At 37.9% G+C, this 27,452-nt stretch overlaps 1 protein-coding gene across 1 annotated transcript; it reads right to left on the bottom strand.

Annotated features, from left to right (window-relative positions):
• Window positions 1-844: 844 nt before the first annotated feature.
• On the bottom strand, window positions 845-27,215 carry LOC121506008 (aspartyl aminopeptidase). Its single transcript, XM_041781484.1, has 15 exons — window positions 27,120-27,215; window positions 26,646-26,736; window positions 23,158-23,246; window positions 22,814-22,927; window positions 17,399-17,524; window positions 15,565-15,689; window positions 14,839-14,923; window positions 13,966-14,073; window positions 13,749-13,826; window positions 13,580-13,660; window positions 2,438-2,598; window positions 1,911-1,950; window positions 1,666-1,767; window positions 1,280-1,447; window positions 845-1,078 (listed from the first exon to the last, which is right to left on the bottom strand). Exons 1-15 carry the CDS (start codon window positions 27,123-27,125, stop codon window positions 1,028-1,030), a joined length of 1,425 nt encoding a protein of 474 aa, XP_041637418.1. The 5' UTR covers window positions 27,126-27,215; the 3' UTR covers window positions 845-1,027.
• Window positions 27,216-27,452: the final 237 nt, after the last annotated feature.

Here is a 27,452-nt window from a genome sequence, read left to right on the forward strand (position 1 = left end):
GAAGCCTATGAAAGGAAGAAGCTGAGATAGGCAGAGTTAGGAGCAGAAGCTGAACAGCGAGGATGGAAAGTTAGGACTGGTCCAGTAGACGTGGGATGTAGAGGGTTTGTAGCAAGGTCAGCTGTTTGATTACTCAGAGAGCTGGGAGTGCAGGGACAGAATTAAAGGCAGTCAAGGAGATCTCAGATGAAGCAGCTCAGACCAGCCAGAGGATCTGGATGAGGAGGAGTAACGCCAGCTAGGACTGACAAAACCCCATAACTTCTCTATCCGCTAGTTCATTTAATCCTCTCTCTACTCTGTCTTCCTTCATGAAAATGAGGGAGTAGGGCGGTAGAGCGCCAGGCCAGGCCAGGACAGGCCAGGCCAGGACAGGCCAGGCCAGGCCAGGACAGGCCAGGCCAGGCCAGGACAGGCCAGGACAGGTACCACACCCTTAGCTCTGCCTCCCCCACCTTATTGTGAAGCTTGCTCTCTCTCTCTCTCCCTAATCTCTCATTTTCCCTCTTCTTCCTCTTAGTCACTGGTAATCATAGTTGCCCTGTAATCATGAGTGGTGTTAAGAGAAAAGAATATTTTCATAATCATATTTATTTTTGGTTCTTTTAGGACATTTAACTGGACAATTTAAAGTCGAATGAGTCCCTGCAGACAGAAGGATCCTCGTCTTTTATGATAAAGGAGTAGATAAAGTCAACATGGCTGCTTAGAAGCACGCATCTCTCATCGACCCTCCCTCTCTTGTCCTCCTCTGGCTGCTAACGGGCGTTTGTTAAAGTCAGCGACCCCTGCAGGGTCAAACCCTCCATCTTAGCTTAGAATGAACACAACCAGGACACCTTCATGTCCAAAACTCTTTTATTTCATAAGAAAGAAGAGGAAGTGCTCGTTCACTGAGAGGAAATGTGAGAAATCAGAGTATGTGAGGGTCATCCTCATGGTCATCAAAAACATGAGGTCAAAGGTCATCATCAGTAAGTGCTGGGTCCTGCATGTGTCAGAGCTTGATGACCGTGGCGTCCTGGTTCTAGTCGACCACCACGGCGCTCCTGATGGAGGGGAACAGCTCAAAGAAGGCCTGAGGAAGAAGAGGACAGGAAGTGAGGGATTAAAGGAAAATGGAGGAAAGCAAAAACCTGCAGGGCATGAATGAAGGAGAGTAAATCAGATATAAGGCGGTTTAGTGATTTAACCCACATGGGAACAGCCAGCATGAACGAATGATTCTCTCTCCTCACATCCAGAGGGACGGCCTCTGAGAGTGACGGCGCCTGCTTACCTTGAAGAGGGTGGTGCTCTGCAGGACGCTGGAGGTGCAGCACATCTCTCTGATGGAGTGCATGGAGAGCTGCGGAGCGCCGATGTCCAGCACGGGGATCCCGAGGCGGGCGGCCAGGATGGGTCCGATGGTGGTTCCACACGGGCTGTCGTTACGGACCATCACGTCCTGCAGGAGGACGGAAAAGCAAAGTTTTCATGTGCCTTATATGGTCACTGGGAGGAGGAGCCATGTCTGCAAACTAAGTCTTCATCTCCACAGCAGCTCTGAGTCTGCCTCTGTCAGTCTGAGGTTCAGAGATAATCACTAAATAAACCCATTCTACGGTCATAGCTCTGACAGAAGCATCCTCCAGACTTTCCTCTGAGGTCATTCACGCTCTGTACCTGCAGAGGCACGCCCACCCTGCTGGCCACCTCTCTGACGATGGAGGCGGTGACGGCGGTGGTGGCGTAGCGCTGGTTGCTGTTGAATTTGATCACCGGGCCCTGAAAGGAGATTTACACAAACGTCGATTCAAACGTTTTAGTCGTTTTTAACTGAAGCTCACACAAAAACAGAAGTTATAAAAGCATTGCAGGTAAAAACGTGTTTTTCATCCTTTTCAGCTGAGATAACTGAAGACTTTTACCTTGTGGAAAGTTGGTCGGTGGTTTTCCTCGTGTTTCTCCCTGAGCAGAAAATCATCACAAAATCAAATCTTCCATATCATCCAAACCCCTTACAATGATTTCAGACAAATCAGTGTTTAATGATCAAAAACTGCATGTGGACTTCTGCAACGCAGAAAAGATGGCGGCAGTTTTGGGGAAAAGGAATGGAACTGGCGAGAAGCAAAGGGAAACCACACCCTTGCTCCTTACCTGTCCCAGCTTCTATTTCAGCTGCTGTCAACATAACTGTGGATTCAAACATTTTTCTTTCTCTCCTTTGGTCCAGAACCCGACTGAAGATGTTCATCCCACCAACCATTAAAACAACAGAGAGAATCACTCTGGAGCACGAGGAACTGAAGCGGTTTGACAGCCTCAGCGTAGAGAAACGCTGCCCTCTGCTGGCCTCATGGAGACAGTGTGTAGGTGTCAGTAATCACCCAGCCCTACTAAAACGGCTGAGTGTGTGTGTGTGTGGGTGTGTGTGTGTGTGTGTGACACTGACGCATAGTTGGGATGCACGGCGTGCGCCATGTCAGCACTGATCATGAAGGAGAGCGGCGCCGCCTGCTGAAAGGCGGTGACGTTGGAGGGGGAGGCGGCGAGGCGGCTGAGGATCAGCTCAGTCAGGTTGGACTGGGCTCCCTGAGCGCTCTGTGACCCCACCTAGAGGAAACAAACGCGTCTGATCATGTGACCCCATAAAGGTTATGACATCATGAGTCACTCAGAGGGGGCGGAGCATGTGTGAGTTTGTCACATACAGGCCGGCCTCCAGGAAACAACTGATTTACCTCTAAAACACACCAGACAACCTTAAAAACTAAAGTGTAGTTAAATAATGAATCAATATTCCATGATTCCCTCTGATTATCCAGATTCAGCCAATCAGTCATCAGGACTGACAGGAAACTCACGTTTTCACATTGATGCAGCTCCTTGTCCATCATTGGAGCATTTTTGACCTCTATACATTTTTACACGTTTGCCACCTTTCACCACTTTATCCCATTTCATGGCATTTCTTCTCCGTCTGAGTTTAAACATTTGTGCTGCTCATTTATGCCACTTTCAACCCTTTTGTTTTTTTACAATGTTTCACCTGTTTTTGCATTATATTTCCTACTTTATGACCATGTTTGCATTATATTTTCTACTTTATGACCATGTTTGCATTATATTTCCTACTTTATGACTATGTTTGCATTATATTTCCTACTTTATGACCATGTTTGCATTATATTTTCTACTTTATGACAATGTTTGCATTATATTTTCTACTTTATGACCATGTTTGCATTATATTTTCTACTTTATGACCATGTTGGCATTATATTTTCTACTTTATGACCATGTTTGCATTATATTTTCTACTTTATGACCATGTTTGCATTATATTTTCTACTTTATGACCATGTTTGCATTATATTTTCTACTTTATGACCATGTTTGCATTATATTTTCTACTTTATGACCATGTTTGCATTATATTTTCTACTTTATGACCATGTTTGCATTATATTTTCTACTTTATGACCATGTTGGCATTATATTTTCTACTTTATGACCATGTTTGCATTATATTTTCTACTTTATGACCATGTTTGCATTATATTTTCTACTTTATGACCATGTTTGCATTATATTTTCTACTTTATGACCATGTTTGCATTATATTTTCTACTTTATGACATTGTTTGCATTATATTTTCTACTTTATGACCATGTTTGCATTATATTTTCTACTTTATGACCTTGTTTGCATTATATTTTCTACTTTATGACCATGTTTGCATTATATTTTCTACTTTATGACCATGTTTGCATTATATTTTCTACTTTATGACCATGTTTGCATTATATTTTCCACTTTATGACCTTGTTTGCATTATATTTTATACTTTATGACAATGCTTGCATTATATATTCTACTTTATGACCATGTTTGCATTATATTTTCTACTTTATGACCATGTTTGCATTATATTTTCTACTTTATGACCATGTTTGCATTATATTTTCTACTTTATGACCATGTTTGCATTATATTTTCTACTTTATGACCATGTTGGCATTATATTTTCTACTTTATGACAATGTTTGCATTATATTTTCTACTTTATGACCATGTTTGCATTATATTTTCTACTTTATGACCATGTTTGCATTATATTTTCTACTTTATGACCATGTTTGCATTATATTTTCTACTTTATGACAATGTTGGCATTATATTTTCTACTTTATGACAATGTTGGCATTATATTTTCTACTTTATGACAATGTTTGCATTATATTTTCTACTTTATGACCATGTTTGCATTATATTTTCTACTTTATGACCATGTTTGCATTATATTTTCTACTTTATGACCATGTTGGCATTATATTTTCTACTTTATGACCATGTTTGCATTATATTTTCTACTTTATGACCATGTTTGCATTATATTTTCTACTTTATGACCATGTTTGCATTATATTTTCTACTTTATGACCATGTTTGCATTATATTTTCTACTTTATGACCATGTTGTCATTATATTTTCTACTTTATGACCATGTTTGCATTATATTTTCTACTTTATGACCATGTTTGCATTATATTTTCTACTTTATGACCATGTTTGCATTATATTTTCTACTTTATGACCATGTTTGCATTATATTTTCTACTTTATGACCATGTTTGCATTATATTTTCTACTTTATGACCATGTTTGCATTATATTTTCTACTTTATGACCATGTTTGCATTATATTTTCTACTTTATGACCATGTTTGCATTATATTTTCTACTTTATGACCATGTTTGCATTATATTTTCTACTTTATGACCATGTTTGCATTATATTTTCTACTTTATGACCATGTTTGCATTATATTTTCTACTTTATGACCATGTTTGCATTATATTTTCTACTTTATGACCATGTTTGCATTATATTTTCTACTTTATGACCATGTTGGCATTATATTTTCCACTTTATGACCATGTTTGCATTATATTTTCTACTTTATGACCATGTTTGCATTATATTTTCTACTTTATGACCATGTTTGCATTATATTTTCTACTTTATGACCATGTTTGCATTATATTTTCTACTTTATGACCATGTTTGCATTATATTTTCTACTTTATGACCATGTTTGCATTATATTTTCTACTTTATGACCATGTTGGCATTATATTTTCTACTTTATGACCATGTTGGCATTATATTTTCTACTTTATGACCATGTTTGCATTATATTTTCTACTTTATGACCATGTTTGCATTATATTTTCTACTTTATGACCATGTTTGCATTATATTTTCTACTTTATGACCATGTTTGCATTATATTTTCTACTTTATGACCATGTTTGCATTATATTTTCTACTTTATGACCATGTTTGCATTATATTTTCTACTTTATGACAATGTTTGCATTATATTTTCTACTTTATGACCGTGTTGGCATTATATTTTCTACTTTATGACCATGTTTGCATTATATTTTCTACTTTATGACAATGTTTGCATTATATTTTCTACTTTATGACCATGTTTGCATTATATTTTCTACTTTATGACCATGTTTGCATTATATTTTCTACTTTATGACCATGTTTGCATTATATTTTCTACTTTATGACCATGTTTGCATTATATTTTCTACTTTATGACCATGTTTGCATTATATTTTCTACTTTATGACCATGTTGGCATTATATTTTCTACTTTATGACCATGTTTGCATTATATTTTCTACTTTATGACCATGTTTGCATTATATTTTCTACTTTATGACCATGTTGGCATTATATTTTCTACTTTATGACCATGTTTGCATTATATTTTCTACTTTATGACCATGTTTGCATTATATTTTCTACTTTATGACAATGTTGGCATTATATTTTCTACTTTATGACAATGTTTGCATTATATTTTCTACTTTATGACAATGTTTGCATTATATTTTCTACTTTATGACCATGTTTGCATTATATTTTCTACTTTATGACCATGTTTGCATTATATTTTCTACTTTATGACCATGTTTGCATTATATTTTCTACTTTATGACCATGTTTGCATTATATTTTCTACTTTATGACCATGTTTGCATTATATTTTCCACTTTATGACCATGTTTGCATTATATTTTCCACTTTATGACCATGTTTGGCATGATATTTTCGACTTTAGGACCATGTTTGCATTATATTTTCTACTTTATGACCATGTTTGCATTATATTTTCTACTTTATGACCATGTTTGCATTATATTTTCTACTTTATGACCATGTTTGCATTATATTTTCTACTTTATGACCATGTTTGCATTATATTTTCTACTTTATGACCATGTTGGCATTATATTTTCTACTTTATGACCATGTTTGCATTATATTTTCTACTTTATGACCATGTTTGCATTATATTTTCTACTTTATGACCATGTTTGCTTTATATTTTCTACTTTATGACCATGTTTGCATTATATTTTCTACTTTATGACCATGTTTGCATTATATTTTCTACTTTATGACCATGTTTGCATTATATTTTCTACTTTATGACCATGTTTGCATTATATTTTCTACTTTATGACCATGTTTGCATTATATTTTCTACTTTATGACCATGTTTGCATTATATTTTCTACTTTATGACCATGTTTGCATTATATTTTCTACTTTATGACCATGTTTGCATTATATTTTCTACTTTATGACCATGTTTGCATTATATTTTCTACTTTATGACCATGTTTGCATTATATTTTCTACTTTATGACCATGTTTGCATTATATTTTCTACTTTATGACCATGTTTGCATTATATTTTCTACTTTATGACCATGTTTGCATTATATTTTCTACTTTATGACCATGTTTGCATTATATTTTCTACTTTATGACCATGTTGGCATTATATTTTCTACTTTATGACCATGTTTGCATTATATTTTCTACTTTATGACCATGTTTGCATTATATTTTCTACTTTATGACCATGTTTGCATTATATTTTCTACTTTATGACCATGTTTGCATTATATTTTCTACTTTATGACCATGTTTGCATTATATTTTCTACTTTATGACCATGTTTGCTTTATATTTTCTACTTTATGACCATGTTTGCATTATATTTTCTACTTTATGACCATTTATGAATTATATTTTCAACTTTATCAACATTTTTGAATTATATTTTCTACTTTATGACCATGTTGGCATTATATTTTCTACTTTATGACCATGTTTGCATTATATTTTCTACTTTATGACCATGTTTGCATTATATTTTCTACTTTATGACCATGTTTGCATTATATTTTCTACTTTATGACCATGTTTGCATTATATTTTCTACTTTATGACCATGTTTGCATTATATTTTCTACTTTATGACCATGTTGGCATTATATTTTCTACTTTATGACCATGTTTGCATTATATTTTCTACTTTATGACCATGTTTGCATTATATTTTCTACTTTATGACCATGTTTGCATTATATTTTCTACTTTATGACCATGTTTGCATTATATTTTCTACTTTATGACCATGTTTGCATTATATTTTCTACTTTATGACCATGTTTGCATTATATTTTCTACTTTATGACCATGTTTGCATTATATTTTCTACTTTATGACCATGTTTGCATTATATTTTCTACTTTATGACCATGTTTGCATTATATTTTCTACTTTATGACCATGTTGGCATTATATTTTCTACTTTATGACCATGTTTGCATTATATTTTCCACTCTTTGACCTTGTTTGCATTATATTTTCTACTTTATGACCATGTTTGCATTATATTTTCTACTTTATGACCATGTTGGCATTATATTTTCTACTTTATGACCATGTTTGCATTATATTTTCTACTTTATGACCATGTTTGCATTATATTTTCTACTTTATGACCATGTTTGCATTATATTTTCTACTTTATGACAATGTTTGCATTATATTTTCTACTTTATGACCATGTTTGCATTATATTTTCTACTTTATGACCATGTTTGCATTATATTTTCTACTTTATGACCATGTTTGCATTATATTTTCTACTTTATGACCATGTTTGCATTATATTTTCTACTTTATGACCATGTTTGCATTATATTTTCTACTTTATGACCATGTTTGCATTATATTTTCTACTTTATGACCATGTTTGCATTATATTTTCTACTTTATGACCATGTTTGCATTATATTTTCTACTTTATGACCATGTTTGCATTATATTTTCTACTTTATGACCATGTTGGCATTATATTTTCTACTTTATGACCATGTTTGCATTATATTTTCTACTTTATGACCATGTTTGCATTATATTTTCTACTTTATGACCATGTTTGCATTATATTTTCTACTTTATGACCATGTTTGCATTATATTTTCTACTTTATGACCATGTTTGCATTATATTTTCTACTTTATGACCATGTTTGCATTATATTTTCTACTTTATGACCATGTTTGCATTATATTTTCTACTTTATGACCATGTTTGCATTATATTTTCTACTTTATGACCATGTTTGCATTATATTTTCTACTTTATGACCATGTTTGCATTATATTTTCTACTTTATGACCTTGTTTGCATTATATTTTCTACTTTATGACCATGTTTGCATTATATTTTCTACTTTATGACCATGTTTGCATTATATTTTCTACTTTATGACCATGTTTGCATTATATTTTCTACTTTATGACCATGTTTGCATTATATTTTCTACTTTATGACCATGTTTGCATTATATTTTCTACTTTATGACCATGTTTGCATTATATTTTCTACTTTATGACCATGTTTGCATTATATTTTCTACTTTATGACCATGTTTGCATTATATTTTCTACTTTATGACCATGTTTGCATTATATTTTCTACTTTATGACCATGTTTGCATTATATTTTCTACTTTATGACCATGTTTGCATTATATTTTCTACTTTATGACAATGTTTGCATTATATTTTCTACTTTATGACCATGTTTGCATTATATTTTCTACTTTATGACCATGTTTGCATTATATTTTCTACTTTATGACCATGTTTGCATTATATTTTCCACTTTATGACCATGTTTGCATTATATTTTCTACTTTATGACCATGTTTGCATTATATTTTCTACTTTATGACCATGTTGGCATTATATTTTCTACTTTATGACCATGTTTGCATTATATTTTCTACTTTATGACCATGTTTGCATTATATTTTCTACTTTATGACCATGTTTGCATTATATTTTCTACTTTATGACCATGTTTGCATTATATTTTCTACTTTATGACCATGTTTGCATTATATTTTCTACTTTATGACAATGTTTGCATTATATTTTCTACTTTATGACCATGTTTGCATTATATTTTCTACTTTATGACCATGTTTGCATTATATTTTCTACTTTATGACCATGTTTGCATTATATTTTCTACTTTATGACCATGTTTGCATTATATTTTCTACTTTATGACCATGTTTGCATTATATTTTCTACTTTATGACCATGTTTGCATTATATTTTCTACTTTATGACAATGTTTGGCTTTATATTTTCTACTTTATGACCATGTTTGCATTATATTTTCTACTTTATGACCATGTTTGCATTATATTTTCTACTTTATGACCATGTTTGCATTATATTTTCTACTTTATGACCATGTTTGCATTATATTTTCTACTTTATGACCATGTTTGCATTATATTTTCTACTTTATGACCATGTTTGCATTATATTTTCTACTTTATGACCATGTTGGCATTATATTTTCTACTTTATGACCATGTTTGCATTATATTTTCTACTTTATGACCATGTTTGCATTATATTTTCTACTTTATGACCATGTTTGCATTATATTTTCTACTTTATGACCATGTTTGCATTATATTTTCTACTTTATGACCATGTTTGCATTATATTTTCTACTTTATGACCATGTTTGCATTATATTTTCTACTTTATGACCATGTTTGCATTATATTTTCTACTTTATGACCATGTTTGCATTATATTTTCTACTTTATGACCATGTTTGCATTATATTTTCTACTTTATGACCATGTTTGCATTATATTTTCTACTTTATGACCATGTTTGCATTATATTTTCTACTTTATGACCATGTTTGCATTATATTTTCTACTTTATGACCATGTTTGCATTATATTTTCTACTTTATGACCATGTTTGCATTATATTTTCTACTTTATGACCATGTTTGCATTATATTTTCTACTTTATGACCATGTTTGCATTATATTTTCTACTTTATGACCATGTTTGCATTATATTTTCTACTTTATGACCATGTTTGCATTATATTTTCTACTTTATGACCATGTTTGCATTATATTTTCTACTTTATGACCATGTTTGCATTATATTTTCTACTTTATGACCATGTTTGCATTATATTTTCTACTTTATGACCATGTTTGCATTATATTTTCCACTTTATGACCATGTTTGCATTATATTTTCCACTTTATGACCATGTTTGCATTATATTTTCTACTTTATGACCATGTTTGCATTATATTTTCCACTTTATGACCATGTTTGCATTATATTTTCTACTTTATGACCATGTTTGCATTATATTTTCTACTTTATGACCATGTTTGCATTATATTTTCTACTTTATGACAATGTTTGCATTATATTTTCTACTTTATGACCATGTTTGCATTATATTTTCTACTTTATGACCATGTTTGCATTATATTTTCTACTTTATGACCATGTTTGCATTATATTTTCTACTTTATGACCATGTTTGCATTATATTTTCTACTTTATGACCATGTTGGCATTATATTTTCTACTTTATGACCATGTTTGCATTATATTTTCTACTTTATGACCATGTTTGCATTATATTTTCTACTTTATGACCATGTTTGCATTATATTTTCTACTTTATGACCATGTTTGCATTATATTTTCTACTTTATGACCATGTTGGCATTATATTTTCTACTTTATGACCATGTTTGCATTATATTTTCTACTTTATGACCATGTTTGCATTATATTTTCTACTTTATGACCATGTTGGCATTATATTTTCTACTTTATGACCATGTTTGCTTTATATTTTCTACTTTATGACCATGTTTGCATTATATTTTCTACTTTATGACCATGTTTGCATTATATTTTCTACTTTATGACCATTTTGGCATTATATTTTCCACTCTTTGACCTTGTTTGCATTATATTTTCTACTTTATGACCATGTTTGCATTATATTTTCCACTCTTTGACCATGTTTGCATTATATTTTCTACTTTATGACCATGTTTGCATTATATTTTCTACTTTATGACCATGTTTGCATTATATTTTCTACTTTATGACCATGTTTGCATTATATTTTCTACTTTATGACCATGTTTGCATTATATTTTCTACTTTATGACCATGTTTGCATTATATTTTCTACTTTATGACCATGTTTGCATTATATTTTCTACTTTATGACCATGTTTGCATTATATTTTCTACTTTATGACCATGTTTGCATTATATTTTCTACTTTATGACCATGTTTGCATTATATTTTCTACTTTATGACCATGTTTGCATTATATTTTCTACTTTATGACCATGTTTGCATTATATTTTCTACTTTATGACCATGTTGGCATTATATTTTCTACTTTATGACCATGTTTGCATTATATTTTCTACTTTATGACCATGTTTGCATTATATTTTCTACTTTATGACCATGTTTGCATTATATTTTCTACTTTATGACCATGTTTGCATTATATTTTCTACTTTATGACCATGTTTGCATTATATTTTCTACTTTATGACCATGTTTGCATTATATTTTCTACTTTATGACCATGTTTGCATTATATTTTCTACTTTATGACCATGTTTGCATTATATTTTCCACTTTATGACCATGTTGGCATTATATTTTCTACTTTATGACAATGTTTGCATTATATTTTCTACTTTATGACCATGTTTGCATTATATTTTCTACTTTATGACAATGTTTGCATTATATTTTCTACTTTATGACCATGTTGGCATTATATTTTCTACTTTATGACCATGTTTGCATTATATTTTCTACTTTATGACCACGTTGGCATTATATTTTCTACTTTATGACCATGTTTGCTTTATATTTTCTACTTTATGACCACGTTTGCTTTATATTTTCTACTTTATGACCATGTTGGCATTATATTTTCTACTTTATGACCATGTTTGCTTTATATTTTCTACTTTATGACCACGTTTGCTTTATATTTTCTACTTTATGACCATGTTGGCATTATATTTTCTACTTTATGACCATGTTGGCATTATATTTTCTACTTTATGACCATGTTGGCATTATATTTTCTACTTTATGGCCATGTTTGCATTATATTTTCTACTTTATGACCATGTTTGCATTATATTTTCTACTTTATGACAATGTTTGCATTATATTTTCTACTTTATGACCATGTTGGCATTATATTTTCTACTTTATGACCATGTTGGCATTATATTTTCTACTTTATGACCATGTTTGCATTATATTTTCCACTCTTTGACCTTGTTTGCATTATATTTTCTACTTTATGACCATGTTTGCATTATATTTTCCACTCTTTGACCTTGTTTGCATTATATTTTCTACTTTATGACCATGTTTGCATTATATTTTCTACTTTATGACCATGTTTGCATTATATTTTCTACTTTATGACCATGTTTGCATTATATTTTCTACTTTATGACCATGTTTGCATTATATTTTCTACTTTATGACCATGTTTGCATTATATTTTCCACTCTTTGACCTTGTTTGCATTATATTTTCTACTTTATGACCTTGTTTGCATTATATTTTCTACTTTATGACCATGTTTGCATTATATTTTCCACTCTTTGACCTTGTTTGCATTATATTTTCTACTTTATGACCTTGTTTGCATTATATTTTCTACTTTATGACCATGTTTGCATTATATTTTCCACTTTATGACCATGTTTGCATTATATTTTCCACTTTATGACCATGTTTGCATTATATTTTCTACTTTATGACCATGTTTGCATTATATTTTCCACTTTATGACCATGTTTGCATTATATTTTCCACTCTTTGACCTTGTTTGCATTGTACTTGCCACTTTTAGACTGTTTTTGCCATTTTTAACCCAGTTTTGTCCCTTTCCTTAATCATTCTATTAACTTCCAGAAGTTTCTTGGTTTCTTCTCCTTATTTTCGGGCATCCTGACATTGGTGCACACCATGGTCTTGAAGTGTGACATTACTGTTCACAGCGCCGCTCTCGCTACTAAAACGTTTTTAATTGGTTTACCTTTGGAGAAGGGTTGTACTGTACAGCAGCAGAAATAAATCAAACTCATTTCTGTTGCTTTGATAATCGTTCAGCTTAGAAATTACACACGGTTATCCCAGTTTATCTCTGGACCAGGATTTTGCTGACCTTCATGGGCTCCAGAAAGCTTTCCCCTTTACCCCCCCCCCCCCCCCCTTACGGTTGCCTTGGCAACACATCCTCTGTTTGGGACAGACCTACGCAGCAGAAAGGGCTCCTGGTCTCACTCACCTCTTCGTTGTCGTACAGAGTGATCATACGGACGTTGGGATCTGAGATCAGAGAATCCCCGGAGCAGGACTCCAACAGACCCTGAGAGAGAAACAGACGACGAAACGGACCGTTAGAGGTCAAAGCCTGAAGGACGAGGAACACAGAGCGTCTGTGGATGGCGTCTGACCTGCAGGGCGCAGTAGCAGCTGTGGAGGTTGTCCAGGCGAGGAGAGTAAATGAACTCTTCATACACGCCGCCCAGCGCCTGCAGAGAGACGAGGACAGGAACGCTGGAGATGATGTGTCTGTTTGAACTGTTGGTTTATAGCATCAACCAGCTGACGGGGACCGCCGCTTTTCAACGACGTCTTTAAGAAGGGACAGGAAGTTAACGGGTTACTTACCCCGGGCTGAGTGTCGGTCAGACACAGCTCAAAGTCCAGCAGAGCTTCAGGCTCCACGCCAAGCTCTGAGCACAGCACCTTCACCAGCGCCGGGTGGTGTTTCTCCGCCTGAGGAGGAAAACTGTTACAGCAGCTGAGCTACAGGTAGCTCTGGAGTTTAGCTTCATTACAGCTAATCTACGTCTTCATGAAAACAGCTAGCTAGAAAACCATGACGCTACCACACAGCTGAGCTACAGTTAGCTATTACAGCTAGCTAGAAAACCATGACGCTACCACACAGCTGAGCTACAGTTAGCTATTACAGCTAGCTAGAAAACCATGACGCTACCACACCGCTGAGCTACAGTTAGCTATTACAGCTAGCTAGAAAACCATGACGCTACCACACAGCTGAGCTACAGTTAGCTATTACAGCTAGCTAGAAAACCATGACACTACCACACAGCTGAGCTACAGTTAGCTATTACAGCTAGCTAGAAAACCATGACGCTACCACACAGCTGAGCTACAGTTAGCTATTACAGCTAGCTAGAAAACCATGACACTACCACACAGCTGAGCTACAGTTAGCTATTACAGCTAGCTAGAAAACCATGACACTACCACACAGCTGAGCTACAGTTAGCTATTACAGCTAGCTAGAAAACCATGACACTACCACACAGCTGAGCTACAGTTAGCTATTACAGCTAGCTAGAAAACCATGACGCTACCACACAGCTGAGCTACAGTTAGCTATTACAGCTAGCTAGAAAACCATGACGCTACCACACAGCTGAGCTACAGTTAGCTTTTACAGCTAAGAGGAAGAACCCACCAATAAGATGCAAGCGTACCCAAACATCCTTTATGTGTGAGGATTAGTCTCACCGTGCTGGTGGCGAGGGAGGCGTCTCCACAGGATGCAGAGCCCGTCTCTAGCTCCTCCTGCACGGCCGTGGCGAGGATGGGCACGCTGCGGCAAACGGAAACAAACGCACAACACCATCACGGCAAAAACTCAGCAACTAAACATCTCTGTAAACATCAGTGTTACTCAACCCTGCTCAACCAAAGAGCCACATTATCAAAAACACCTTTGCAAGAGCCACAACCTGAGTGGTCAAAAGTGGCAAAAACAGCTTGAAGTAGCCTTTAAAGGTGGCTGAAATATTCATGCAACAAAATGGTGATAACAGGAAAGGTAAGAATTTTTAAAGGTGGCAAAATGGTCAAAAATGGGTGAAAATGGGAGGAAAATCCAAAGTGACAAAAACAGTGAGTGGCAAAATGGGTCTGAGTATTTTAACGGTAGAAGTGACTAAATGGGACAAAAGTGCCAAAAATGGACAAACAAGTAGGAAAGGAGCTTAAATGGATGAAAAGTGGCAACAAATGGTGAAAAAGGGCAAAAAATTTTCCCTTTTTTAATGTATTCTGGGGAATAATGTTTAAAATGAAGACATAAAAGAGCCACAGGTTGAGTATCACTGCTCTGAGGAGCACAGACAGGTACGGTAGGCTGAAACAGAGCAGCATGAGTGAAAACTGATAGATTGGTTGAACATGTTTGCTGTCAGGGCTCTCTCTCTTCTGTGTGTTCATATGAATACTGACAGGTGGTTCTCCTTGTTGGGGCTGAAGGAATCGTTGATGTCTCTCTGCAGGTGGATGGCCAGGTGAGGGATCCTGAGCAGAGGTCTGGGCACGTGAACCAGCTTACTAAACAGCCTGCCATCGCTCTGCAGAGTGAATAACAGACACAGAGTTAAGGCCATTGCTCATAGACGCCTCACACTTAAAAAGGAACACAATCTAATGTAATGTCAGTTATGTCTATGGACCGATTAGGAACTTCCCTCCATTATTTCTTATTTGGGACAGGCTAGATTTACTGAGATTGAAAGGTTTATGACTCTTCAGAGCTGTGGCTCGTTACAGCAAGACAGACTGAACTAGAAAGATGTGTTCTTTTTCTCCAGCAGGCTTTCTAGCACTTTGCACAACGGCATAACGCACAAAGCTGTGCAAGTAATCTAAACATATGAAGGGCATCATCAGGATGGATGGACCTAGAGTTTCCAGGGTATTTACAGAAAATCTGGCAATAAAAGGGACATATTCTGCCCCTTTAAGACAAGTTTATATTGGTCTCAGAGGTCCCCAAAACATGCCTGTGAAGTTTGTTGCTGAAAAAACAAACACTCCAGTATTGATTTCTGCATGTCTAAAAAAACCCCTCTGTTTCAGCCCTGCTCAGAACCTTCTGTGTCTGTGGCTTTAATGTAAACGAGCTGTCTGACTCCGCCCCTTTCAGGAAATGGATGTGGCACTCATAATCCTCCTCTCAGCTGGCAGATGATCTCATAATTCTGACTTTGATCTTTAAATTCTGACTTTCATCTCATAATTCTGACTTTCATCTGATAATTCTGACTTTGATCTCATAATTCTGACTTTGATCTTTGAATTCTGACTTTGATCTTTGAATTCTGACTTTGATCTTCAAATTCTGACTTTCATCTCATAATTCTGACTTTCATCTCATAATTCTGACTTTGATCTCATAATTCTGACTTTGATCTTTGAATTCTGACTTTGATCTTCAAATTCTGACTTTCATCTCATAATTCTGACTTTCATCTCATAATTCTGACTTTGATCTTTGAATTCTGACTTTGATCTTTGAATACTGACTTTGATCTCATAATTCTGACTTTGATCTTCAAATTCTGACTTTCATCTCATAATTCTGACTTTCATCTCATAATTCTGACTTTGATCTTTGAATTCTGACTTTGATCTCATAATTCTGACTTTGATCTTTGAATTCTGACTTTGATCTTCAAATTCTCACTTTCATCTCATAATTCTGGCTTTGATCTCATAATTCTGACATTGATCTTTGAATTCTGACTTTGATCTTCAAATTCTGACTTTCATCTCATAATTCTGGCTTTGATCTTTGAATTCTGACTTTCATCTCATAATTCTGACTTTGATCTTTAAATTCTGACTTTGATCTCAGAATTCTGACTTTGAACTCATAATTCTGACTTTGATCTTTAAATTCTGACTTTGATCTCAGAATTCTGACTTTGAACTCAGAATTCTGACTTTGATCTTTAAATTCTTACTTTGATCTCAGAATTCTGACTTTGATCTTAGAATTCTGACTTTGATCTCAGAATTCTGACTTTGAACTCAGAATTCTGACTTTGATCTTTAAATTCTTACTTTGATCTCAGAATTCTGACTTTGATCTTAGAATTCTGACTTTGATCTCAGAATTCTGACTTTGATCTTTAAATTCTGACTTTGATCTTTAAGTTCTGACTTTGATCATATAATTCTGGATTTTTCTGATTTTGGGGGGATTGTGGACAGCGGCAGATATGTTTGTCAGCTGTAGCTCTAGAAAAGAATCCTTAGAACTGAAAACTCTCTCTACCTTCACCATCACACGGCCTGCAATGGTCAGGTCACGGTCAAACCAGGTGTTCCAGATTCCACCCCCGTAGCACTCAGCCCCGACCTGCAGACATCCCTGCTTCGTCCTCTTAGACCTCGGCTTCACCTGAAACCCACAGTTTTATTATCCAATTAATCGCAGACTCAAATCACTTAGAGCAAATCTAGAACAATAAAATAACGTTAAAACTGTTGGAGCTTAGCTTAAAAAACGGATACTTGGACGTCTTTAGTTTCATGTTCTGGGCCTTTCTTACATGTAACTCGTAAGTGAGAAAAAAACCTTCATTTTCTGTCAGTTTGGCCTCAGGGAATCCTAACGCAGGTTCTCACAGGCTCTGACTGCCTTTTAGACAGGGTAAGGCAAGGCAAGGCAAGTTTGTTTGTATAGCACATTTCAGCAACAAGGCAATTCAAAGTGCTTCACACAGGTCATTAAAATACATTGACAAAGGGAAAAAGAAACACAATGAAAACATTTTAAACGAAGCATGTAAAAGGTGATTAGAAACAGCAAATAAGACCCACACAAGATAGACACACCCCTAGCGTCATTTGTCTGAACTTTATATGTATAAAATCCAAAAAAGATAAAAACACAGAAAGTTTTTTTAAAACAGAAAAAAACAATAAAGATAAAAACAGATATTAAAGTAAAAGCTACAGTGCAGAGTTCGAGCAAAAATGGAAAATTAGAAAGGTAAAAAGTTTTTAGTCAAAGGCAGCAGTGAACAGGTGAGTCTTCAACCCTGATCTAAAAGAACCCAAACTCTCAGCAGACCTGATATTTTCTGGGAGTTTGTTCCAGATATACGGAGCATAGAAACTGAACGCTGATTCTCCATGTTTGGTTCTGACTTTAGGGACACAGAGCAGACCTGCACCAGACCACCTGAGCGGTCTGGATGGTTCATACTGGACTACAAGGTCTCTGATGTATTCTGGGCCTAAACCATTCAGGGCTTTATAAGCTAACAGGAGGATCTTAAAGTCTACTCTCTGAGAGACAGGGAGCCAGTGTAGAGACCTCAGACCAGGACTGATGTGGTCCACTCTCCTGGTCTTAGTGAGGACTGGAGCAGCAGCGTTCTGGATCAGCTGCAGCTGTCTGATGGACTTTTTAGGCAGACCAGTAAAGATCCTGTTACAGTAGTCAACTGGACTGAAGATAAATGCATGGACCAGTTTTTCAAGGTCCTGCTGTGACATTAGTCCTTTAATCCTGAAATATTCTTGAGGTGATAATAAGCTGACTTTGTAATTGATTTTATGTGGCTTTTGAAATTTAGGTCTAAATCCATGACAACACCCAGATTTCTGGCCTGGTCTGAGGTTTTTAACTGAAGTGACTGGAGCTGCATGCTGATTTTAAGAGAGTCCTCCTTGGGTCCAAAAACAACTACCTCAGTTTTTTCTGTTTAACTGGAGAAAATTATGGCACATCCACTCAGTAATCTGTTCCATGCATTTACCCAGTGCTTGTAAGGGGCCATGGTCACCTGGGGACATTGAAATGTAGAGCTGTGTGTCGTCTGCATAGTTATGGTAATTTATTTTGTTGTTTTCTATGATCCGAGCAAGTGGAAGCATGTAGATGTTAAACAGCAGAGGCCCCAGGATGGAGCCTTAGGGGACTCCACATGTAATTCTGGTCTGCTCAGGTTTAAAGTTACCTACTGACACAAAATAATCCCTGCCCTTTAAGTAGGATGTAAACCAATCAAGAACTGTGCCAGACAGTCCCACCCAGTTTTCTATTCGGTCAGGTAGTCTATTATGGTGGACTGTGTCGAATGCAGCACTGAGGTCCAAAAGCACTCAGACTGAAGTTCTGCCATGGTCTGTGTTTAAGAGAATGTCATTAAAAGACTTGACCAGAGTGGTCTCAGTGCTGGGATGTGGACCAGAGCGGTCTCAGTGATGTGGACCAGAGCGGTCTCAGTGCTGGGATGTGGACCAGAGCGGTCTCAGTGATGTGGACCAGAGCGGTCTCAGTGCTGGGATGTGGACCAGAGCGGTCTCAGTGATGTGGACCAGAGCGGTCTCAGTGCTGTGGACCAGAGCGGTCTCAGTGATGTGGACCAGAGCGGTCTCAGTGCTGTGATGTGGACCAGAGCGGTCTCAGTGATGTGGACCAGAACGGTCTCAGTGATGTGGACCAGAGCGGTCTCTGTGCTGTGATGTGGACCAGAGTGGTCTCAGTGCTGGGATGTGGACCAGAGCGGTCTCAGTGATGTGGACCAGAGCAGTCTCAGTGCTGGGATGTGGACCAGAGCGGTCTCAGTGCTGTGATGTGGACCAGAGCGGTCTCAGTGCTGGGATGTGGACCAGAGCGGTCTCAGTGATGTGGACCAGAGCAGTCTCAGTGCTGGGATGTGGACCAGAGTGGTCTCAGTGATGTGGACCAGAGCAGTCTCAGTGCTGGGATGTGGACCAGAGTGGTCTCAGTGCTGTGATGTGGACCAGAGCAGTCTCAGTGCTGTGATGTGGACCAGAGCGGTCTCAGTGATGTGATGTGGACCAGAGTGGTCTCAGTGATGTCGACCAGAGCGGTCTCAGTGCTGTGATGTGGACCAGAGCGGTCTCAGTGCTGTGATGTGGACCAGAGCGGTCTCAGTGCTGTGATGTGGACCAGAGCGGTCTCAGTGATGTGATGTGGACCAGAGTGGTCTCAGTGATGTGGACCAGAGCGGTCTCAGTGATGTGGACCAGAGCGGTCTCAGTGCTGGGATGTGGACCAGAGCGGTCTCAGTGCTGTGATGTGGACCAGAGCGGTCTCAGTGATGTGGACCAGAGCGGTCTCAGCGCTGTGGACCAGAGCGGTCTCAGTGCTGTGATGTGGACCAGAGCGGTCTCAGTGCTGTGATGTGGACCAGAGCGGTCTCAGTGCTGTGATGTGGACCACAGTGGTCTCAGTGATGTGTACCAGAGCGGTCTCAGTGCTGTGATGTGGACCAGAGCGGTCTCAGTGCTGTGATGTGGACCAGAGTGGTCTCAGTGATGTGGACCAGAGCGGTCTCAGTGCTGTGATGTGGACCAGAGCGGTCTCAGCACTGTGATGTGGACCAGAGCGGTCTCAGTGCTGTGATGTGGAACAGAGCGGTCTCAGCACTGTGATGTGGACCAGAGCAGTCTCAGTGATGTGGACCAGAGCGGTCTCAGTGCTGTGATGTGGACCAGAGTGGTCTCAGTGATGTGGACCAGAGTGGTCTCAGTGATGTTGACCAGAGCGGTCTCAGTGCTGTGATGTGGACCAGAGTGGTCTCAGTGATGTGATGTGGACCAGAGCAGTCTCAGTGATGTGGACCAGAATGGTCTCAGTGATGTGGACCAGAGCGGTCTCAGTGATGTGGACCAGAGCGGTCTCAATGATGTGATGTGGACCAGAGCGGTCTCAGTGCTGGGATGTGGACCAGAGCGGTCTCAGTGATGTGGACCAGAGCGGTCTCAGTGCTGTGATGTGGACCAGAGTGGTCTCAGTGATGTGATGTAGACCAGAGCGGTCTCAGTGATGTGGACCAGAGTGGTCTCAGTGCTGGGATGTGGACCAGAGTGGTCTCAGTGCTGGGATGTGGACCAGAGCGGTCTCAGTGCTGTGATGTGGACCAGAGTGGTCTCAGTGCTGGGATGTGGACCAGAGCGGTCTCAGTAATGTGTACCAGAGCGGTCTCAGTGCTGTGATGTGGACCAGAGCGGTCTCAGTGCTGTGATATGGACCAGAGTGGTCTCAGTGATGTGGACCAGAGCGGTCTCAGTGCTGTGATGTGGACCAGAGCGGTCTCAGCACTGTGATGTGGACCAGAGCGGTCTCAGTGCTGTGATGTGGAACAGAGCGGTCTCAGCACTGTGATGTGGACCAGAGCGGTCTCAGTGATGTGGACCAGAGTGGTCTCAGTGCTGTGATGTGGACCAGAGTGGTCTCAGTGATGTGGACCAGAGCGGTCTCAGTGATGTTGACCAGAGCGGTCTCAGTGCTGTGATGTGGACCAGAGTGGTCTCAGTGATGTGATGTGGACCAGAGCAGTCTCAGTGATGTGGACCAGAGTGGTCTCAGTGATGTGGACCAGAGCGGTCTCAGTGATGTGGACCAGAGCGGTCTCAATGATGTGATGTGGACCAGAGCGGTCTCAGTGATGTGGACCAGAGCGGTCTCAGTGCTGGGATGTGGACCAGAGCGGTCTCAGTGATGTGGACCAGAGCGGTCTCAGTGATGTGGACCAGAGTGGTCTCAGTGGTGTGATGTGGACCAGAGCGGTCTCAGTGATGTGGACCAGAGTGGTCTCAGTGATGTGATGTGGACCAGAGCGGTCTCAGTGCTGTGATGTGGACCAGAGTGGTCTCAGTGATGTGATGTGGACCAGAGCGGTCTCAGTGATGTGGACCAGAGTGGTCTCAGTGCTGGGATGTGGACCAGAGTGGTCTCAGTGCTGGGATGTGGACCAGAGCAGTCTCAGTGATGTGGACCAGAGCGGTCTCAGTGCTGGGATGTGGTCTAAATCCTGACTGGACGACATTAAAGCAGTTGTTCAGTGGTAGAGGGTAATGTAGCTGCTGCATTTTCAATAATTTTAAAAAAGGAAGGTTTGCTATCGGCCTGTAGTTGTTCATTGAGGTCTTGTCTAGATTGTTCTTTTTTTAGAGCGGCTTAATAACAGCTGTTTTCAGGGTCTGGGGGAAGACTCCTGAGATCAGAGACGTGTTTTTGATCTGTAACAGATCAGATGTCATGACATGTGAGACCTTTTTGAAAAAATCTGAGTAAAACATCCAGACAGCAGTGGGAGGAGTTCAGCTGGTGTAAAATGTCCTCCAGATTTTTGTCATTGATTGGATTAAACTGTGTCATGGTGTTTAAGTGGTTTTTAGATGCCCATAGCACAGATCCTGAACCTGGTGTGGATGGACTCACTGCCAGTCTAATATTCTGAACTTTCTCTCTAAAGAAAGAAGCAGATTCACTGCAGGCCCTAGCAGAGAGAAGTTCAGGAGCTATGGACAGAGGGGGTTTGTAGAAAACAACACTCAGCATTATTTCTGTTTCTGGTGATCATGTCTGAGTAGAAAGACTGCCTGGCATTCCTCAGCTGCAGATTATAAGTGTGAAGTTTCTCTTTATAGATGTTGAAATGAATCTGGAGATTTGTTTTTCTCCACCTGTGTTCAGCTTTTCGACACTCTCTTTTTCCATTTTTCACCACCGTGGCATTTCTCCATGGAGATCTCTTCTTGCTAGAGACAACCTTCAGCTTAATGGGAGCGATGGAGTCAATAACATTTAACATCTTAGCATTAACGTTATCTACCAGCTCACTGACGGAGCTACAGGGCAGGGTGGCTGTGGAGGAAAAAAGGTAAGGAGAGTGTGACTGACAGGTGGAGGTGGGCGGGCTCTCACCCTGAGGCAGGGGCTGTCCGTGTGGGCTCCGATCATGGAGAAGCCGTTCCCTGGAAGGTACTGTCCGCCCACGGCGAAGGCGATGAGGCTGGAGAAGTTCCTGGTCACAAAGTACTGCAGAGAGCAGGGGAGGGAGTTTAAATTTGGCGGGACGTGCAGAAAATCCCAGACTTCACTATTATATTAAACTACTGCTTGAATCTAAGACCAGATCTTGAGGCTCTTCACCTAGCAGCATGTAAACCTCACCACCAGGGGGCTCTCTTCTAGAACAAGCAGCTCCCTGCTACTCCACCCTCAGATTAAAGATGAACTCTGGGCGGATCTAAGTGAAGATGACCAACCTTCTTGGTGGTCTCGATGTTCCATTTCTCCGTCTCCTTCAGCTCAGTGAAGCCGGCAGCCAACAGACGACTCCTGCATTCTTCAACCACTAAAGAAGAAAACAAGGACAGTCCTCATGTTTCTGAGACTATCAGAGCTGAGCTGAATGCAGATCATTCCTTATAAAACACAACACACAATAAACTAGTCTGGGACTTCCTACTGCTGCCATCAACACGTGTAAATATCCGGTTTTTAATCAGCTATTCTACAGAATCATTTTCATTGCTTTGCTACATGGTCTAGAGTTCAAAGGTAACAGGACATGTGCAGAAACATTATCTTATCTCTCGCTGTCTTTATGCTGACACATGCTAATCTCTTTGTTCTCACTCTGGGAACTTCCTGTCAGAGAGCTGGCACCTTCTCAAACTCTTCATCAGGCACAACCTGCTGCAACGCTGTCTTCACGGTCCATCTGAGCTTTAATAAATCAGGAATATTTGGCCCTGGTTGGCCACATCATCTCTGTTTTTGTGAACAAAAAAGTTCTAAATCAAATCCACGTGGGCAAAAAGTCCCAGAGGAACTTTTATTAACAACCAGCTGCAGCACCCACATGAAAAACCACACTGAAGAACGTGGGCTTTATTGAGGGACATAAATAATGAAATGAATGAACTGATCTTACATCAGAGGGCAGATTATCATCAGGATCATCTCCTGATGATTTAATTTACAGGAGGTTTAGGAATCATTTCTGTTTACATGTCTACAACTCCATTCCTCTAGCACACTGGGTCTGGGTCTGGGTCTGGGTCTGGGCCCCCCTAGGTGGTGCAACAGAGACCACAGGAGCAGTGCAGGACCCTGTCAGCTCAAAACTAGACGTCTATTTCTAAAAGAAACCAAATGTACAACAGCATATAAGGGCCAGCCCGAAAGATGAAAAATAAAGAGGATCTGTAATTCAGAGAAAAACACAACATTTCTGTGATGATAAAGTTTTATATTTAGAAGAACTCAGAGTGTCTACGTTTAAAAAGGTGGCACGTTTATGGGAAAATAAAGACTCCTGTGATTAAAATGAGGATATTTTTACATTATAACGTCAAAATTTCATTTTTAAAAATAATAAATCTACAGCAAAGAAAAGTCAAAGAGTTGTGAAAAAAACAAACTGAAAAGAGTGTCGGGATAATCCCAGAAGTGTTTCTTCTGAGTCCAGATGAAGTTCATGATGATTCGTGGCTAAAATCATAAAAAGTTTCAGTCAGACTCCACTAGACTCTCAGCTGCAGGACTAAAGCAGGGAAACGGATTCATCTTGGCTGATTTTCTTTCACACAATCAACGATTTTCATCTTAACTCTTCTTCATCTTTGAGGGAATGTTGTTATTTTGTCTATGTAAAGCACTTTGAGTTACATGTTACGTATGAAAAGCGCTTTATAAATAAAGTTTGATTGATGGATTAACAGTCTCAGTAATGTGAAGTTTTGGTTCATGTATATTTACCACTTTTAATGCAAAAAATCTGAAGTTTTGTTCAACGACCTTTTAAACTAGAAAATGCTCTTAAAAATTTTTAGATCCTCTTTATTTATTTTGTCTCCAGTATATTTTCCTATACACCATTATACTAATCAAAGTTCATTACAGTAGAGGAATAGGCAAACTAAAAAAAACAATACTTGATAGAAAAAAGTAAAAAAAAAAATCAGACATTAAAGTCAGAATTTAAAGATCAAAGTCAGAATTTAAAGATCAAAGTCAGAATCTTGAGATCAAAGTCAGAATTTAAAGATCAAAGTCAGAATTTAAAGATCAAAGTCAGAATCTTGAGATCAAAGTCAGAATTTAAAGATCAAAGTCAGAATCTTGAGATCAAAGTCAGAATTTAAAGATCAAAGTCAGAATCTTGAGATCAAGGTCAGAATTTAAAGATCAAAGTCAGAATTTAAAGATCAAAGTCAGAATCTTGAGATCAAAGTCAGAATTTAATGATCAAAGTCAGAATCTTGAGATCAAAGTCAGAATTTAATGATCAAAGTCAGAATCTTGAGATCAAAGTCAGAATTTAAAGATCAAAGTCAGAATCTTGAGATCAAAGTCAGAATTTAAAGATCAAAGTTAAGAGTAAATTTTCAGATGATTAAATTCAGGAATCTGACTTTTTTTTCTCACAAGGAAAAACATTTGCACCTTAGTTTTTATTTCAGTGGCCCTCATCCACTTTTGGTCAGAACCTCTTTAGTGGGTTAACATCCTATTGTTTGGATTTTGTCGCTGAAAACAGCTAAAATTGCTCAGGCAGGACTGTCTAAGACTATATTTAAATAAGGTTAATATGCATAAGTAGTAAACAGTCGATAATGTTTCAGCTTTAAATGCCCTGTAGAACATATAGATGTGCTATTATTGTTCTGGTTAATAATGTTTCAGCTTTAAATGCCCTGTAGGACATATAGATGTGCTATTATTGTTCTGGTTAGTAATGTTTCAGCTTTAAATGCCCTGTAGGACATATAGATGTGCTATTATTGTTCTGGTTAATAATGTTTCAGCTTTAAATGCCCTGTAGGACATATAGATGTGCTATTATTGTTCTGGTTAATAATGTTTCAGCTTTAAATGCCCTGTAGGACATATAGATGTGCTATTATTGTTCTGGTTAGTAATGTTTCAGCTTTAAATGCCCTGTAGGACATATAGATGTGCTATTATTGTTCTGGTTAGTAATGTTTCAGCTTTAAATGCCCTGTAGGACATATAGATGTGCTATTATTGTTCTGGTTAGTAATGTTTCAGCTTTAAATGCCCTGTAGAACATATAGATGTGCTATTATTGTTCTGGTTAATAATGTTTCAGCTTTAAATGCCCTGTAGGACATATAGATGTGCTATTATTGTTCTGGTTAGTAATGTTTCAGCTTTAAATGCCCTGTAGGACATATAGATGTGCTATTATTGTTCTGGTTAATAATGTTTCAGCTTTAAATGCCCTGTAGGACATATAGATGTGCTATTATTGTTCTGGTTAATAATGTTTCAGCTTTAAATGCCCTGTAGGACATATAGATGTGCTATTATTGTTCTGGTTAGTAATGTTTCAGCTTTAAATGCCCTGTAGGACATATAGATGTGCTATTATTGTTCTGGTTAGTAATGTTTCAGCTTTAAATGCCCTGTAGGACATATAGATGTGCTATTATTGTTCTGGTTAATAATGTTTCAGCTTTAAATGCCCTGTAGGACATATAGATGTGCTATTATTGTTCTGGTTAGTAATGTTTCAGCTTTAAATGCCCTGTAGAACATATAGATGTGCTATTATTGTTCTGGTTAGTAATGTTTCAGCTTTAAATGCCCTGTAGGACATATAGATGTGCTATTATTGTTCTGGTTAGTAATGTTTCAGCTTTAAATGCCCTGTAGGACATATAGATGTGCTATTATTGGTAAATATTGCTCTAGTTTAGTTTTAAATCATGTTTAAAGCCTTTACCGTGGTATGGAGACACTCCTTTGTTGACAAACTGCAGGAACTCTCTGGCTGCAGACTGGACGGCCTCTCTGGAGCTCTTCATGATCACAGACTGTCAGGGAAAGATGCAAAAGTCTCTTTAAACCCTGAAATGTTACAGGAAGAGAGGAGACAGCAGAGCTAGAAGCTTCCAGACAGCGGTGACAGGAGCGACTACAGTCCCTGAGATAAAGCTGTATCTACTCGTTGGCAGGATACAGACAAGCAGTGACATGTCAGGGACAGTAGCTGTCAAAGATTTACAGTAAGGTCAAAGGTTAAAAGTCAGACTTGTCCGATAATGGATGCACCGGTAGCTAGCTAGTCTGTGCTAGCTAACCTGAACAGTACAACAGGAGCTTTCTGCCTCTCTTCCTCCTCTCCTCTTCCTCTGCTGGCCAAAGTCGAAGCAGCTCCACATAACTCAGCAGTAATGATCAGATTTATGGCTCTTACCTGCATTAACCGGACTCTCAAACTCTGAACTCAGAGGAGCAGGGACAGGCGGACAGAGATTAGCAGGCAGCTACAGCCAGAGGAACGGTGGTGATGTTCAGACCACAGGGACACCTAGCGGCCAGGCGGTGACACTACAACTGTACATTATTACTGCGATTTCTCATTCTGTAAAAATGTTTCCTTTAAAACACGTCAGTAGAATAAAATGTTGCTGCAGATAAAACTCAGTCAGAAATCTGAAGAGTGATGAAGTGATATATCTGATATAACGCCGTTAACGCGTTAAAACCCCAACTGCAGCCCCTCCAGTAAAAACATGCATTATGATAT

Source organism: Cheilinus undulatus, linkage group 24, assembly GCF_018320785.1.
Source record: "Cheilinus undulatus linkage group 24, ASM1832078v1, whole genome shotgun sequence".
NCBI lineage: Eukaryota > Metazoa > Chordata > Actinopteri > Labriformes > Labridae > Cheilinus > Cheilinus undulatus.

Excerpts from the sequence above, each read along its gene's own strand:
- LOC121506008 (XM_041781484.1), bottom strand. Across the intron at positions 13,827-13,965 it reads TGACCGACACTCAGCCCGGG|GCGCTGGGCGGCGTGTATGA; the intron begins GTAAGTAACCCG and ends GTCTCTCTGCAG. Across the intron at positions 1,768-1,910 it reads ACCGACCAACTTTCCACAAG|GGCCCGGTGATCAAATTCAA; the intron begins GTAAAAGTCTTC and ends ATCTCCTTTCAG.